The sequence below is a fragment of the Gamsiella multidivaricata genome (genome assembly GCF_025024155.1).
Source record: "Gamsiella multidivaricata strain RSA 2152 chromosome Unknown BC939scaffold_54, whole genome shotgun sequence".
NCBI lineage: Eukaryota > Fungi > Mortierellomycota > Mortierellomycetes > Mortierellales > Mortierellaceae > Gamsiella > Gamsiella multidivaricata.
The window spans coordinates 1-16,926 of NW_026251762.1; the positions used below are offsets into that span (position 1 = coordinate 1).

Here is a 16,926-nt window from a genome sequence, read left to right on the forward strand (position 1 = left end):
CCAAGGAGCTTCGTTTCTTTTTTAAAGAAACTGTCTGTTTGGCACAACCCATTTGCCACGTTGAGCATGCAAGTCAAAGAAGAATATAATCTCACTCCCCCGTGAAATTGTCCCTCGTTTTGTCATCTCACAGGGGTGTAAGCCGGTTATTCTCACATCCAGGTAAGAATAATTCGAGCTTTTTTTTCACGGGAGGTGAGCGTCATATTCTTACGGGGATAGTCTGCAGGGCCTCGTTTAAAAAAAAAAAAAAAAAACAAAAAAAAAGCACTCGTTTATTGTTCAAGGTCTGTTTCAGCAGGATGGAATTCTTTGAATGGTCGTGACATCTCGCTGCTGCTCTTGATACGTTTGGCTCTTGGACGCCCCTTCGGCTTCACCACAAGTGGGTCTTTGGTGACACCAAGGCCTGCTTCGTTGCCAGACGCGTCCTGTAGCTCCATGAGCCCCCGTCTCCGTTTCAGCGAGATTGAGAGGTTGTTGAGCGTTTGCATCGCTTCATCATGAATGGCTGGATCAGCTATCCCCATGATGGCCAGCTCTCTCGCGATTCCTGTGACATATGCGTACCGCTTCTTCCTCAGCCGTTCCTCCTTCCTTGGCTGCGGTGTCGAGGATTCTGTAGAGAGTAAGGTGTGCACACTCCTCATACAAGTGCTGGCGGGGTGATCCTCAGTCCTGGTGAGGTGATCCTCGGTCCTGGTCGAGGCGATGTAATGCGGATAGGCGACTAGGAGCTCTGAACCAACTTTCGACTCGAAATCTTCGAGATCCTGCCACTGCTCCTTGAACCAGCTGAAGAATATGACTGTCCAGAATCAATGAGAACAAGAGAGGGATCTTTAATTACAGCGACCGAACAATTACTTATTGCTCAGCGGCTTAAGTTAATGTCTGGACTCAGGACAGACAGGTAAGTGGTGAAAGATATGGAGGCAAGAGGTAGGAAAACTGGAAGGGACAAGGTAAGTGTTTATTGCAGACTGAGGATTCTATAATAAAGCTACTAGATATTTATACCTATTTTACAAGGCATGGACTATTAAGCCGAATGGTGTTAGAGTAAATCCGGATGGCTAATAGAGATACCAGGTGGTGCCGGGTGCGAGAGTATGCCGCCTTTATCAAACGCGAAGACGATGTGGCTACGACCAAACCTTAATCTGCCGTGAGACGCGACAGAGCAAAAGATCAAACGTAAACAAGATCTCTTTTTTGCTCTCTCACTTGCACCCTCACTACGAACTATGGTGCGGTTCGTGACAGTCTAGTTATCGAACACAGATACAGCGTGTAAAATGGGCTATATGCCACATCAGCGCTTGAGAACGAGGCTGATCCTATACTTACACCTGCTGTCCCCTTGCATTACGCAAAAGAAGTGTCTGCACACTGAGATATTTTTGGGATTGAAATGAGTGAGAAAGAGATGTGGCTCCACACACCACACCGATTAGATATTTATTTGTATAAGATAGTGAGGAAACAGACCAGGAACCATTTGGTCCTGTCGTTCTGTGACCAAAGAAAATCTCTATAAATGCAAACCCTATTGACTCTTGTCTAATTGCGTGTCCTTCTAATTGCACATGCTGTAACTGCACGTGCGGCACGTGTCTGGTATGATCGTATGAGTGTCCTGTACCTATTCCTCCCATCGTATCATATCAGGTGTTGTGTCCGTTCCTTGTACCTGGATACCCCGTGTATACTCCGTGTGGGTTTACCACACCACACCGGTGAATTGTAGTACATTTTCTGCAGGACACCGGTGATCATCACCGGCGAATAAAGAGTCGGCCACGTATATTTAATTCACCACCTCAGTGAGTGAATCAGCTATCAACATGCATATGTGGAATCCGCCGGCGAACTTTACTCACCGGCCGGCGAAATGATCCCTTCATCGTGGTTAGCCGTCCGCCGGTGAGAATCACTACTTTTACGTCTTGGGTACTTTGCATGGACATAACACCATAACTGGTATAAAAGAAACGCGCTCCGCGTAGAGCATCACTCCTTCACATCACCAAACACTCCTCCACATCATCGAACATTGTGGCATATAGCCTATTTTACACGCTGCCTCTATGTCCGATAGCTAGACTGAGTAAAGATCCCTCTCTTGTTCTCATTGATTCTGGACACAGTCATATTTCTCAAGCATTCCTTCCATAATGCTGACCAGCTGGATCCCATCAAGATATGTCGACGTTCGCAACTACTTCAAGCCGTCATTCTGCTCTTACTAGTGTTTTGAAGAATTCTTCATACACCTCAAGAAAAGTGACTCCACCCTAAATGTGGATGTTGCTTTCTGCAAACAGTCAGGTGTCGGAGGGATTCTAGGATGGAATCAGAGGTTTATTCGATGAGTGATTGCTGTCTAATCCTACGTTTGGAGAGCTCTTATATACGAAGGATGTGGCTAGGCACAGTTGTGCTGGAATGCTCAAGAAACTAGGCGTAGCATAGTTATGACTATGACATCATTCTCGAATAAACCGTTGTACCTGTTGCCGAGACCCAATCGTGCGGCATGACACGATCCTCAGACACAGCGCCTATAATCTGGATCTACTAATTGTGGAATGAAAGCGAAATACGGATCGCAAGGGTCAAAAGGGAGACTTGGAAAAGCTGTAGAGTGCTCTTTGCGTAGCCCTCGTCCGAATTATTCAAGACCACCCTGATATGTCCCCGAAGCATCTTGGTGATTTGCGTGTTTACGGGATTATTTTCTCGAAATCCAGAGTCGAGTTCTTCGAAGCTCGATGTATAAAGGGCATGATCATAGTGTACAGCGTATACACTGGCACTGTCCTGGGTAGCATAAACTCAACCTACGATTTGGCAGACTTGCTGGAGATGACTGTGGCACTTAAAAGGCGAAATGAAAAAACTATTAGTCATATTGTGAATCTCAAAAATTGCACAGCAAGAAAATAAAGCTTCCAAAATTGAAGTATCCTTAACCTCTCTTCCGCAGCGGAGAGAAAAGAAGACATTGAGCTGAACAGGGAGTGCAGAGAACAACAAGAGTCGGATAAGGCGAGCAGATCGAGTAGATCGATCGTGACGCGCACCCAAGACGTTGGCGCAGACATACACAATGCCAACAAAAAAAATAGCCGAAAGGGATTAGGGATCAATTGAAGCGAATGCGACAAGCTGCTCGTTTGCCGCCAAAGAACTGGAGCAGAGGCATGCACGAGAAATAAGGCAGCGGCCATCCGCAACACTTCGGCTACTTCAATGACATTTGATTCAGGAAGAGTGGTTGGCGCAACTATCCAAGAGTTCATGCGGGGCTTGGACATTGCAAATACTCAACAGCAACATGCACAGCGCATGCAAAATCACGGCGTTTCAAGAGCAACAGCGCGCGCTGATCACGACCATGGAGCAACGGATCCTGAGCTCTATTGCCTAGATTGCAGCAGGTCAAGGGCAGGGGCAAGCTGTGCAAGCTGCCTCTGCTTCTGCTTCTGACACCGGACCTTCTAATCCGGTTTCTAAAAGTAGAAAGAGAACGCGCTCTGACGCCCCTCACTTTGGAACATTCAGGTCCCCTAGTTGTATGTCCAACTGAAAATAAGTAAAATAAAAATGGCGGTTTGGTGGAGCGAGTGTAGATCGATATAAAAATTGCGCAGATGTAGAGACGGGAAAGCGCATGGTCTCGCCTTGCTTATCATTTTCCACGATAGTGAAAGCTAGGTTATTCCCTACGCGTCGGCATGCTTGCAAACGATTGGAGTACCTGAGGTGTCGAGGGATCTAGAGTGAAAAGGGTATTTTATTGGGCGAATGCTGCTATATAGTTCTATGCGTAGATAGGGTTTATATGCTGTTGCATCGGTGTCAACAGTGCATTAGAATATTGTAGAAATTGGGCGAAGCACTGACGACATCATAGCATACTAAATCTAGCATTAAACCTTTGCAAAGATCCACGATAGTGATTTTGAATCGTAAAATACTGCTCCAATATGATCACAAACGACTGTCTGTTTTCTCTTCTCCATGGCACCTCGTCATTCAGCTTCGGAGTAAAATCTGGCTCAATCCTGCCTCATATTGGATTGGAGAAAGGGGTAGATTCTCCAGCGACGAGAAAACTGATATGTGAATCTACATGTAGACCTAGTATGACACCCCGATATCACCGCACTACTGGTAATCAGCAATTTAGTGCGTCGCCCAGGTGTGCCAAGAGCGTAACACACCTGGTCAGAGGACGGAGCTGAACTACAGCCTATATCAAGGAAGCGATGGCTAAAAAGATCCGGATCCTTAAACGAATTGAGGTTATGAGACTAGATGCGAGATAGGAACAAGAGCAATCTATTAACAATTACGTATTGGGTACGGTGGCGCGTGGTCGGGGCAGAAGGAAAAAAGTGCGGGCTGGTATAGAGAGAGAGGTGTACAAAAGTGCGCACTGGTAGAGAGAGAAGTTTGCACTCTTGACACACCTGGGCGACGCAGTGCAGCGATAATGGGGTGTCAGGTGCTTAAGCACTTAGAAACCTAAAATAACAGGGTGTAAGATTAGAGGGAGGGGTGAGATTATATTCTTCCGCAAGTCAATTCCCGTAGGAAATCCATGTAACTCGCATGTCCTGAAAATCGGACCAAAGTAATACCTTTCCTGTGTTCACACGGCGGCTGATTCACGAGAGGGTGTGTTATTTACGCTCAGGTTGCCTTTAACTTCGGCAAATACATCAAGTGTTTTCCATGGACTTCCTGCAGGGGTTGTAAAGTAAGACTGCCAATCAACCCGGGTTGTCAAAGAGATTACCCGTGCGGAAATCCGTGCAGCTCGTTTACCCTGAAAATCGGACCAAAGGCTTACGCTCAGTTTTGAGCCAATGCACTAAAATATTTTACATGGATTTTTTTCGAGGATTTCAAGATTGTCAAACAGAATTATCCTTTTTTTAATGCATGTGAAAAAAACTTTAAAAAACGCTAGTAAGGATGGCCATGAGAGCCGAAGATCCGGCGATCAAGAGACCACTGTTAGCAACAGCATTGTTGAGAGCACTACTGGGTTTCGCAACGACGGTTGGACCGCTGCTAGCGCCACTGGAGCCAGTCGTAGTGCCGCTGCTGCCGCTGGAGCCAGAGACAGTAGCGGTGGTGTTGCTGGCAGAACCACCGAGGACGAAAGTGCCGGCACCTTCCTTGTAGGGCTTGGCATCGCCGACGCATTTGGCGATGGGTTCGATGATCAAAGACTTGTCGGCATAGGCCAAGGGCAAGATGCCAGTAATCGAGACGTTGACCTCTTGAGGGAACACTATTTAAACGAGACGTACATCTGTTAAATATGCAGCCTTTCCTTTTCTCATTTTTAAGGAGGGGGATAAAGTGCTTTAAATGAAGACTTACGGTCATGCTCAAGTACGATGAAACCGGTGCTCATAGTTGGGATCTTGGCAAGCCAGGTCTGGAAGGTAGCAATGACAGACTGTGGAGTAGCCGTTCCGCCGGGAATGTTCCACTATGAACATAAGATAGATACGCGTGTTAAGTCGCCGTCTCTTCAAAAACCACAAAGCCAAGGGAAGAAAATGAGACGTAGGAACACTTACGTCGTTGGTATCAAAACCATCGGTCCAGATCGAGGTCTTGTAACCAAGTTGGGTAGCAATGTCGCGAACACGGTTATCGACATCACCATAAGGAGGACGCCAGTATAGAGGAGTGACACCAATTATGCTGAAAATGGCCTTCTCCGTCCACTTGAGCTCTGCAACGACCTGCTCGTTCGACAAGCTAGTCATCGAAGGATGGGACCAGGTGTGAATAGCGATCTGGTGACCCTCCTTGTAAGCGCGCTGCAAGGTCGCGGGGTAGCTGACCGCACGGGAGCCGACGATGAAGAGTGTGGCCTTTTGGTTGTGGGCCGCAAGGTAGTCGTAAAGACGAGGGGAATCGGGAGATGGGCCGTCTACGAATCAGTGACAGGATAATGTCGGTGTATAAGGTCGAGAATGAATTGGGTTATTAAGATGAAGCAGATAAAAACCAGATAAAGATACAGTGGGGGGTTCCAGGGGGGTGAATATGAGATGAGGGGTTGCTTACCATCGTAGGTGAGACCCCAGGTGTTGGTCTTGGGGCAAAAGGTAACATCAGCAGGGGCGGTGCACTTCTGACAAGTCCACCAGCACTGAGCCGTAGGGATGGTTGTCAAATCAGTCGGGCAAAGGCCGTCATTCGAAAGAGGGTAGACAGGCGTCTTTGTAAAATCTACCAGCTTGAGCCAAGTCTGGACTTGAGGATCCTGCACAAAGGGAATGCAATCCAAAACAGGCCAGGAACCATTTGCGACCTGCACATACGTGGAGCTGCATGGGCTGGGCTCGGGGGCGCTGGTGCCACGCTTTTCGAGCACGCTAAGGTGTTTGTGGCCAGCGGCGTGGCCAAAGACAACGGAGAGAGAGGCTGAGAGGGCCAGAAGTGCAGAGATTGCTTTAACCATTTTTTTGAAGTGCACTTAAAAGAGATAAGGAGATGTGTATTTAGAATGTGGTGTGAATGGAAGATGAATGAGGCGATGGTGGTATATTTGACGTGTTGTTCAGGATTCAAGGAAGAGGAAGGGGGACGAAAAGGACGAATTTTGCTGTTGGAGGTCTGTTCAGGTCTATTTATACTAGAGTGTTTGTCCAACTGTCCAGCCTACTACCATTTATGGACAAGTCAGGGGTAAATTGCGGTGTCGCTTATTTTAAGAGCGACCACAGGCAAACGTGAAAAATAGCGGGAAAAATAAAGGAACAGGCTCGGCCAGCGATGAGAGTGAGAGAGAGAGGAAGTATAATGGTTCACGTACATCGATCTTACAATAGTATAATACTCTCGCTCCTATCCAGCTCTGATGGGTCCCATGGACTGTTGACCTGGGACATATCGTATGGAAAAAGTGCCGGACTCATGCAGGGGCTCAAAACGCTTCAATCAAATTATAGCCATGAGTATTTTGATCCCTGTTTTCCCTCGTCAACGACCACACTAATCCTACGCATTAGCCACGGTAGTGGGCACTGCAGTGTCAGATCAAGGGAGAGGTGTATAAAAATGTCTTCATCACCAAAAGACGTGGGTAAACGTAGACTGCGAGAGCCAGTCTATAGTTAGAAATGCTACCTCTACGTCCCTTTTGTTTAGTGCAAAACGCAATGACCATGGTTATCACTGAATAAATGACGATGATTGCGCACGCAGTCAATGGCGTTCTCTTTTTTATTTTATTTTATTTTATTTTTGTTCAAAGAATGACTCTTCGCATTTCGTTCTTCCTTTAGAAACGTTTCTTTGGAGGATGAGGAAATGATGACTTTAGAGCAATTTGCCACCATTTCTGCAGAGAGTTCATCCGTGGAGAATTCAGTCCAGCTGGATAAAATGCATAAACTCAAAATCGCAAATATTTCATTTATTGTCAAAGAATCTATGGTGAGAGTCTGGCCCCCAGCGCCCTGGCCATTTATTTTTATATGATACTCAGTGAATAGCTACTTATTTCGTATTAAGAGCCCTGCTCAATTGCTCTCCCTCCCCCTTCCCTCTTCCTCCCCTCCCACACACATATCTTGATCCGAAGACTCCTTCATGAGACATTGTGCTACGGATTATCTAGTCTAATCTCCTTGGCAATCATTCCACGTCAGTGAGCACGGCTGAACACAAAAAATCTGCTTGAAAAGTTTTGAACAAAGACCTCTCTTTGCCTGCCGAAGGCCGTGCATGAATGTCCGTTGTGGTGGACGTTGATACGGTGGCTATGCTGGAAAGTTTTTTTCCGGTGTGGCGATGGGTATCTTCATCTTATTTTTACATATTGGATAAAGGTGACGATACATATAGCGCTTTGTTTTTTAATACCGTCAAATAAGCGCATCAACGTATAAAAATATTCTTTCCTACTCTATCCACTATGTGTGTGTGTGTGTGGGGGGGGGGGGGGTTCAAGCCCAGTACAAAAACTGCATTAGCACAAGGCAGTCATGACCGCGACGGCCATCAAGACCGAGGCGCCGCTCGAGACCGAGATCGAGACTGCAGCATTGCTGCTCTTGTCACCGCTGCCGCTAATGACGGTAGGTCCGGTGGTAGAGTTGCTGGTGGTGCCGTTGTTAGAGGGCAACAACTGGAAAGTACCGGCACCCTCCTTGTAGGGCTTACCGTCGCTCAAGCACTGAGCGATGGGTTGCATGACCAAGTTCTTGGTTGCGTACGCAATTGGCAAGATACCGTTCACGGACACATCGACTTCCTGAGGGAACACTGTTTTATAAAAAGTTAGTATCGTGACACTATGCTCTTCCTAATTCACAGAAACCAATTATTAAAGAGCAAAAGCGACGCTTACAGTCGTGCTCGAGGACAATGAATCCGGTGCTCATGGTTGGAATCTTGGCGAGCCAGGACTGGAAGGTAGCAACAACTGACTGAGCAGTGGCAGTTCCTCCAGGAATGTTCCACTGCGTATTCATAAGAGTGAAAGTATGTCAGTACATAGTTTCCTTCTAAATACAGTACAACAAGCAAGCACGAAACGAAGAAGTCTTACGTCGTCGGTGTCAAAGTCCTGGGTCCAGATCGAGGTCTTGTAACCGAGCTGAGTAGCAATGTTACGGACGCGGTTGTCAACGTCACCATAAGGAGGACGCCAGTACAGGGGCGTGACACCGATGGTATCAAAGATGGCCTTCTCCGTCCACTTGAGCTCTGCAACGATCTGCTGGTTAGTCAAGCTGGTCATCGAAGGATGGGACCAGGTGTGAATGGCAATCTGATGACCATCAGCATAGGCACGCTTCAAGGTCGCAGGGAAGCTGATAGCACGCGATCCGACGATGAAGAGCGTCGCCTTTTGCTTATGGGCCAGTAGGTTATCGTACAGACGAGGCGAGTCAGGCGAGGGACCATCTAAGCAGGGTAAACAGGCATCAAGAAGAGAACTGTGTGAGAGGGCATACTGTTTTGTCGTGCTAAGAACCTGGGGATTGTTGGTTGCGAATTTTGGAGGTCCGAAATGAACGCGTGCGCTATTTTTGCGAGAGGCGTGGGTGCAGATGACCAAAGTCCACAGTATTTCTGTTTATAAGGGCTATTATAAAAGTCGAAGGGGAGAGGAGGAGGATGCTGGGAGAACAACGGACGCGGAACACCGCAAGTGAGAGCCTTGCTTGCCAAACGAGATAGAGATAGCAAGTCATTGTCATCCGCACCAGTACGACCGATATCGGACAACATAAGGAGTTTGCATTTGAAGAAAAAGAAAAAAAAAACATGCGAAGAGACAAAGAATACAACATACCGTCGTAGGTTAGCCCCCAGGTACCGGTCTTGGGGCAGCTGGTGATGTCTCCAGGAGCCTCGCACTTCTGGCAAGTCCACCAGCATTGGTCCTTGGGGATGGTAGTCAAGTCCGTCGGACAAACACCATCCTTCGAAGGAGGATAGACAGGTGTTTTTGTGAAGTCGACCAACTTAAGCCAAGTCTGGACCTGAGGATCCTGGACGAAAGGTGTGCAGTCCAGGGCTGGGTAAGCACCTGCAGCCACGGGCTTGTACACGGTGCTGCAGGTGGCCGTAGCACGCTTCTCGAGTCCGTGGACACCGTGGCCCATGACCATGGAGAGTGCCATGGACAGTGCAGTGAAAGTAAGAATAATCTTGACCATGTTGAGGGAATGGATACTTTAAGGTGGCTGGTTAATGAATCGTCAATGGCGAGATTGGTGTGCGTAGCAGCGTGTGGAGGAGGGAGGGAAGGAGATGTTGCTGAGGAGTAAGTGGTACAGTCGTGTGGAGGGGGAGATGAAGGGTGTTTGGTGTGTGGACCGGAATGGAATCGAGGTTTGCTCGATCGATGACAGATAGGAAGGAAGGCGTTGAGGAAGATGAGGCGAAGAAGGGAGAAAAGGTGAGGGGAAAGTGAAGAGAAGTCTTTCTGTCGTTTTATAAGGGATAAAGATGGTACCGACCAGTGGGCTTTGACCGGTACCTGAAGAGAGTCAGCTACTCTCGGTCCCTTGGTAATTCTGTTCGTAATCTCCGAGTAAAGCACCATGTCTGCCGATTTGTCCTTACCGGTCTGCCATTGCGCCTGCAATATGTGCCTTAGGCGAGGGGAATATTGGGAGAATTGCCCAGCGTATCTTGCTCATCCCGCAGGCACTCTTTTTCGTCTTCGGATAAACCCAGGGAGATTTGTATTATTTCGAGGATATGGAGCTAAGCAACAAGGTTGGCCACAATGAGCCTTGTTTGGTCTAATGCAGCAGATTCGTGAATGGGAATTCGCTTGCACATGGACAAATGAGCCCTAATCTGCATGTATCGTGGCCAAACAAGCACTCGTAAACCCACAAATTGCTGTTGAACAAGTACGCCTTGAAACTTATTATTGGTGGCAACGATGGCACACATTCAGTTGATGGGGAGGAGGTGTGTATCTTTCATTCATAGTCTAGTGGGGCCGACAGGACATGCACATCTATTTTTGAGACGGCTAGCTTGCACTCCGCTAGACCAAAGAACTCTGGTTTTTTTTTACGCACTATGCGCCTACGTACATTAAAAATGCGTCCAGGGGTAGTCTTGCAGGAATCTAGTTTAGCTCATGCATACTTTCATGTTTACTGTCCAGTTGTACTTTGATTGATTAGCATAGCATAGCATTCTGACAACGAACAACGAAATAATTCAAACGCTTGACTGGCATCAAGAGAGAAAGGGAGTGAATTTCGTATAGAGAGGGAAGTGAGGGTAGGATTACATACGGCGTCATAGAAACTAGATACAAAGAATGTCATGCCCTGAGTTATCAGAAGGGGATTCGAGCACTTTGGGGCCAATAGCCATCGCAACAGCAAGTCAGCCATGGCGACCAACATAGTCGACTGAGATTCGACCACAGAGGCCGCATCCGAGGGTTTGGTAGTCGTCGCAATTGGTACGATGGGGCTGCTCATGGTAGGTGTACCAGTAACGCCAGCGATGCTGATCGTAGAGGTCGTCATTGGAGATGGGACGACAGCGTCGGCCGAGGAAGGTGATGGCGAGAGAATGTCGGACCCGGTGGGAAGACTTACAGACCTGGAAGGAGAGCCAGGGATGGTTGTGGGGTAAGCGCCTGCCTCAGTAATTGTGGTGCTGATCATTGGGACCGCTGCAACCGTCGTAGCAGACATGCTCATGGCCAGGACAAACGAGGCCAAAACGAGGCAAGCGGGGAAGTCATGAACCTTACGATGAAGTTGTACGAATGTGTACGGCACGTTATTTTTCTGTGTAGAAAGGTGTTTTCTGGGTCTAGATACGGTGGGGCGCCTTTTTATGCCCTGATGAATCAGCCAAGGGACGAATGCCCCGTTCGGCGTAGATGAAAGCGATAATCATGGAACCCAAAGGATTCGACACGTTGCCCCATGTTTGTCCGTTGATACTGATGGACTAGTAGTTGAATGCAAGTTAGAGATAGTTTTTTTTTTTGCTATTATCTTATTTTATTGGTATGGGTTACAAGGTAGGCGCGTAAAAAGAAAAGTCAAACAAAGCAAGCAACATGAAAAATGATTCTAAAGATGAGAAAATGCAAGTGAAAAATTCTGAACACTGTCCTGATATTAGACATGGACGCCAGCATTCGTCAGCTTGACCACGGCATCATTTCCCACAACAGACATGCCCTGCTCCTTTTCCTTCTTCAGAATATTGCTGATATAGAACTCTCCTGCCTTGTAGGACGATCGTACAAGTGGTCCTGACGCCACATATTTAAATCCACGCTCCTCTGCCAATTTCTGATATTTTTCGAACACCTCCGGCTTGACATATTCATGCACGCGCATGTGCTTCTTTGTCGGCCGCATGTATTGACCCAGTGTCAAAACATCCACATCTACCTTGCGCAATTCTACCATTTGGGTCACACCAAGTAAATGACAGTTAGTGTCAGTCAAAAAACGTCGAGGACGCATTCCTACTTATCAAACTGAAGGACCGCGCCAAATATTCCTAAAGATACTTACCATCCATGGCATGGATGACCTCGGCCTCACTCTCACCACATCCCAACATCATACTAGTCTTCGTCAACAGACCAGGCTTGGCCTTCTTGGCATGAGCCAGCACAGCAATCGACTGTCTGAATTTGGCACGAGGATCACGAACATAGGCAGAGAGAGCCTCGACAGTCTCAATATTGTGTGCATAGACGTCCAATCCGGAGGTCGCCACACGCGCAACGCACTCCATGTCTCCTTGGAAATCTCCAGTCAAGCACTCGACAAGAATCCTGGGCGCTCTACATTAAGAAACAAGGGAGGTAGGACATAAGACGGTAAGGAATATTGCAGTGTTTTTTTTTTTTTTTTAAAAAAAAAAAGCATCTAGAGAGTTCAGGGTTTCAACCACACTACTTACTTCAGCTTCAGCTTCATGATCGTCTCTGCAAAATGCGCCGAACCACCATCCGGAAGATCTATGACAGTATGCAGGCCAACAGTTCATGTAAACGGTCATTAATACTTTGGCCTACATGGGCTTACTGAGCAAAATCCTCTTAGTTCATACCATCACGGTCAACTGAAGTCAAGACAACGTAATCCAGGCCCCATCTTGAAATCGCTTCGGCAGTGTTTTCTGGCTCATGGATATCCAAGGGCTTTGGCGCCTTGTTGGTCTTAACAGAGCAGAATCGGCATCCACGAGTACATTCGTCCCCCATCAACTATTTTTATATATATAAAAAACAGACCAGCAAGTGGTCAGAGGGACCAAGTCAGTGGGATGGCACGAGAGATCATTATTCAGACAACACGGGTTCCGAGGATAGAAGAAAGGGGCAAACATACCATGATGGTGGCTGTGGCTGTCTGGTGCTCTCCACCTCCCCAGCAGTCCGAGATGTTGGGGCACTTGGCTTCCTCGCAGACGGTGTGAAGATTAAGTTCCCTGAGATTCTTCTTGATCTGCGTGAAGTTCTTTCCAGAGGGAATCGGCGTCTTGAGCCACTCCGGCAAACGCTGCTTTCTATCGTAGGCGAAAAAAAACGTGTCCAAGCATCCAGTGAGATCGAGGAATACCGGAGATCCGGAGATAGAGCAAGTATCCCACGATAGGTCTTACAATGCTGTCAGCCAGATAGCTAGCTCGTTGCGTAACTGGGACAGCACTGAGGTTGTATATGTTAAAAAAAAAGAGAGACTTACGGCGGACGCTTGGCAGGTTTGCCTGTCGATGGTGAGGCAGCCTCCGCTGCTACTGCTGCTGCTGCTGCCTGCTGATCGACGACAGTTTCCTTGAGCTCTAGGGATTCCTCGACAGACAGCTTCTGATTTCCGCCAACAAAGTCCTCGAAGCTGGGTCCGGTAGCGAACTTGTCCGCGAACTTTGATTTCTTTGCTGAGGCGGGCGTGTCTTTAACAACTGTGGCGTTGTAGTTCCGGAGGGCCTATGAGGAGAGAGAGTACCATTTTTAGTCCATGAATCGTTCATTCATGGATTATGACGGTGCTTTGCCTTGTGTTTGTGCAGAAATCTCCAGGGAACTCCGAGATTCTGCTGGGGTTAGGGTATTACCATGACCGCTGCGCTTTGTGTCATGGGGCGAGCACTGTGGGAGACAGAGCGGGCGAAGAGAGTCCTCGAGGCGATGTTTAGACTGGACATGGTGGGTGTATGAGTATGAGTATGAGAGAGTGTTTGTAAGAGCGAAGGAGTCAATGAGCGAAAGAAGGATGAGGGAAATGAAGGAAGGGGATCTAGAATCAACGGACTTTTTGCTGCTGGTGCGCTTATTCCACCGAGTCAGAGTTTGAAAAAAAAAAAATTGCCACGGTAGATACCACAGACGAATTGGCAAAATGCACCTCGGAGATCCTGAGCCTTATTCTAGCAGCTGCAGATTGGGGCACGCACGTTTGCCCATTTCCTCAACTGCCCGCTTTTTTGCGCTTATACCTCATACAAGGAACATCTCCCATGTCCATTTGGGAGGTGTCATTTCTCTCTTCACTGGATAATAACAAGTGTCTTTATGCAAATAGTTTACAATGCCACTAATGGTACACATCGAGTTCAGAAGCATGCTTCCCTCCATTTCCTGCTCAAAACCCTTTCGCTAACATCTTCTGTCGCAGGCGGTCCTTCCGACTCCCAGATCGAATCGCTTCGCCCGTGATCGTCGTCGAAGGCCGCTTGGTCCTCTGGACATACTTGAGCAGCTCCAGTATGCTCGTCGGTGTCATACCCTCAATGCGCTTTGCAGCTCCCTGAACAACATATGAGAAACAACACGCGTATGGTGTTAATAAGGCGCATGTTGCCATAACATATAACAATAACGATAACAATAACAATAGTAAGTTTCGATCCATGAAACGAAGAAATCACTTACCAAGGTTGCAGGACGTTGACGCTCCAGCTTGGACCGATTCTCATTCGACAGATTAGGAATACTATCATCACGCAATGTTAACAGATTAGAAGACAGCGCAGCATGATTCCGCGTTCATGATATTCGTCAAGAACAAAAACCACAGATTGTCACTTACGCAGAGTAGTCCAGGTCTAAGGGTAGCTCCATCGACTCATCTCTCATGAATGCCACAACTTCTGCACCCTGACGGCGAAGATAGACCGAGTAAGCGCCTTCGACTGCAATCTTTGCTTGAACGACTGGACCGATTTCCTTCAGCTCTGGAATGGCCTCGTAAAAGTCCTCCATCTTCACATTGGGGAAGGCGAGTATTTCAATAGCACTAAAAAACAGTTTTGTCCGCAACAGAAAAGGATATAGAAATAAATCAATCCGTTCGAGTCGTTATAATGCGATGTTTGATAAGGGAAAAAGTAGCTCAAAACGCCAGATCATCATTTTGCATACCTTCGTTTGATGCCATCGTCGCTCTTGCCAAACCCAAACTCGGCCCACTTGACCGGCGACAGCTTGAAATCGTTCATCAGCTGCATTCCACGGCTCATATCCCGCTCCATCTGCTGGTACACATTCCAGCGATACTCCGACACACATCCAGCTTCATATCCCTTGCGCGTTAATCTCAGATCCGCGTTATCCGCACGCAACGTTAGTCGATATTCTGAACGCGACGTAAAAATCCTGTACGGCTCCTCAACTCCCTTTGTGATCAAGTCATCCACGAGCACACCAATGTAAGCGTCTGCACGAGTGAGGATCAGCGGAGATTTCGACTGTACTGCCAAGCTGGCATTGATTCCTGCAAGGATACCCTGAGCTGCTGCCTCTTCATATCCTGTCGTTCCGTTGATTTGCCCTGCAAGGTAAAGTCCGCGGATTCGATGGGTCTCCAGAGTGCGCTTGAGTTCCCGAGGATCCACATAATCGTACTCGACGCCATATCCACATCGCAGTACCGTCACATTCTCGAGTCCTTTAATCGTCCTCAACATCTCGATCTGCTCCTTCTCAGGAAGCGTCATCGAGATGCCATTCGGGTAAACCACATCTGTGTCATACCCCTCAGGCTCCAGCCAGATCGTGTGTGCCTCTTTTGTGGCGAACCTCATGATCTTGGATTCGATTGAGGGGCAGTATCGCGGTCCTTTGACAGTCTCTCGAATATGAATCGATTTGTGTAGGTTATTACGAATAATCTCATGAGTCTTTGGGTTTGTGCTGGTTTGATAGCACACCAACTGGTTGTGAGCGTTAGCGACCTCTTTGTGAAGGTAGGAGAAGGGTGATGGGGTTATGTCGCCATACTGAGGTATGAGTTCTGTATAGTCGATGGTCTTGCCGTCCAGTCGAGGAGGGGTTCCAGTCTTGAGTCGAGAAAGCTCAAAGCCTGCTTGAGCAAGTGAATCAGAGAGGCCAATGGACGCGTTCTCGCCAATTCGTCCTGCAGGATATGCCTCCAGTCCAATGTGGATTTCGCCGCGCAGGAATGTTCCTGTTGTGATGACCACTTTGGGGGCATGGATGACCTCGCCCGATTCTATTTAACATGAAAAACCTACAGCCCATAAATAAACGCAATATGTAGAAGAACTGTCCAATGAATGACCATAGAAACACATACCGAGTTTGATCCCCTTGATCTCGGCCTGGACATTGTTCTGTCCCGGAATAGGTGGCAAAATCTCTGCTCCAAGTACAATATCTGAGACAGAACCAGCCTTGATGGTCAAGTTAGGGTATTCGTGCAGTGCCTTTTGCATATGTTTCTTGTACAGCTTTCGATCAATCTGCGCACGGGGTCCATGAACTGCGGGTCCCTTGGATCTGTTTAAGATTCTGAACTGAACGCCTGCCAGATCTGAAATCCTGCCACAGAGACCATCCAGTGCGTCGATTTCCTTGACGAGGACTCCTTTGCCCACGCCACCGAAAGAAGGGTTGCATGACATTTCGCCTATATCGATATTCATTCAATAGTTTGACCGATCAGCCTCTCGCAAAACAAGATCCAGATATCAGATACATTAGGGATGAATACTACACAGCCAACGTACCGATGGTATCTAGCTTTTGAGTGAGCAATAATGTCTTGGCACCTGTCCTTGCAGCGGCTGCACAGGCCTCAGAACCTGCATGTCCTCCTCCTACGACAATCACATCGAACGAAGTCTCAGAGGTGGGCGGCAGAGCATTTGAGGCAGCCAAGGTGACAGACCGGAACTGCTCAGCATAGCTGAACTGTGTGCCCCAAACCCGCGTGTTGTGCTTTAAGAGTCTCAATGGCGTCCTGGTGCTACTGATTAATGTCGAGAAGCTCTTTCTGCCGAGGTATCCTGATACCATGGTGCTGTGACTGATAGCCACCAGTCTCTTTGAAATCGTGAACATGAGTATATGTTGAAATTATTGAAATGTGATAACAGTTGAGGCTAGGATGGGATGAGATGCTTGACCGG

The 16,926-nt window shown here is 47.6% G+C and overlaps 5 protein-coding genes across 5 annotated transcripts; all 5 read right to left on the reverse strand.

Moving 5' to 3' along the window:
• Window positions 1-4,478: 4,478 nt before the first annotated feature.
• On the reverse strand, window positions 4,479-6,628 carry BC939DRAFT_458361 (uncharacterized protein). Its single transcript, XM_051556592.1, has 5 exons — window positions 6,100-6,628; window positions 5,604-5,962; window positions 5,401-5,512; window positions 4,650-5,308; window positions 4,479-4,533 (listed from the first exon to the last, which is right to left on the reverse strand). The coding sequence occupies exons 1-4, from the start codon at window positions 6,494-6,496 to the stop codon at window positions 4,968-4,970; spliced, it is 1,209 nt and encodes a 402-aa protein (XP_051409868.1). The 5' UTR covers window positions 6,497-6,628; the 3' UTR covers window positions 4,479-4,533; window positions 4,650-4,967.
• A 1,380-nt stretch (window positions 6,629-8,008) lies between these two features.
• On the reverse strand, window positions 8,009-9,707 carry BC939DRAFT_479065 (uncharacterized protein; the record flags this gene model as incomplete). Its single annotated transcript, XM_051558814.1, has 4 exons — window positions 8,009-8,304; window positions 8,390-8,501; window positions 8,591-9,117; window positions 9,341-9,707. The coding sequence occupies 4 exons, from the start codon at window positions 9,705-9,707 to the stop codon at window positions 8,009-8,011; spliced, it is 1,302 nt and encodes a 433-aa protein (XP_051409869.1).
• An 878-nt stretch (window positions 9,708-10,585) lies between these two features.
• BC939DRAFT_494755 (uncharacterized protein) lies at window positions 10,586-11,483 on the reverse strand (the record flags this gene model as incomplete). Its single annotated transcript, XM_051559612.1, has 2 exons — window positions 10,809-11,483; window positions 10,586-10,636 (listed from the first exon to the last, which is right to left on the reverse strand). The coding sequence occupies exons 1-2, from the start codon at window positions 11,223-11,225 to the stop codon at window positions 10,586-10,588; spliced, it is 468 nt and encodes a 155-aa protein (XP_051409870.1). The 5' UTR covers window positions 11,226-11,483.
• Window positions 11,484-11,519: 36 nt separating this feature from the next.
• Window positions 11,520-13,845, reverse strand: BC939DRAFT_458372 (lipoic acid synthetase precursor). The gene is made up of 7 exons (XM_051556593.1): window positions 13,612-13,845; window positions 13,242-13,483; window positions 12,885-13,062; window positions 12,604-12,760; window positions 12,454-12,511; window positions 12,060-12,334; window positions 11,520-11,944 (listed from the first exon to the last, which is right to left on the reverse strand). The coding sequence occupies exons 1-7, from the start codon at window positions 13,699-13,701 to the stop codon at window positions 11,655-11,657; spliced, it is 1,290 nt and encodes a 429-aa protein (XP_051409871.1). The 5' UTR covers window positions 13,702-13,845; the 3' UTR covers window positions 11,520-11,654.
• Window positions 13,846-14,138: 293 nt separating this feature from the next.
• On the reverse strand, window positions 14,139-16,813 carry BC939DRAFT_399672 (glucose inhibited division protein A-domain-containing protein; the record flags this gene model as incomplete). Its single annotated transcript, XM_051552492.1, has 6 exons — window positions 14,139-14,303; window positions 14,429-14,489; window positions 14,586-14,792; window positions 14,918-16,007; window positions 16,092-16,424; window positions 16,525-16,813. 6 exons carry the CDS (start codon window positions 16,811-16,813, stop codon window positions 14,139-14,141), a joined length of 2,145 nt encoding a protein of 714 aa, XP_051409872.1.
• Window positions 16,814-16,926: the final 113 nt, after the last annotated feature.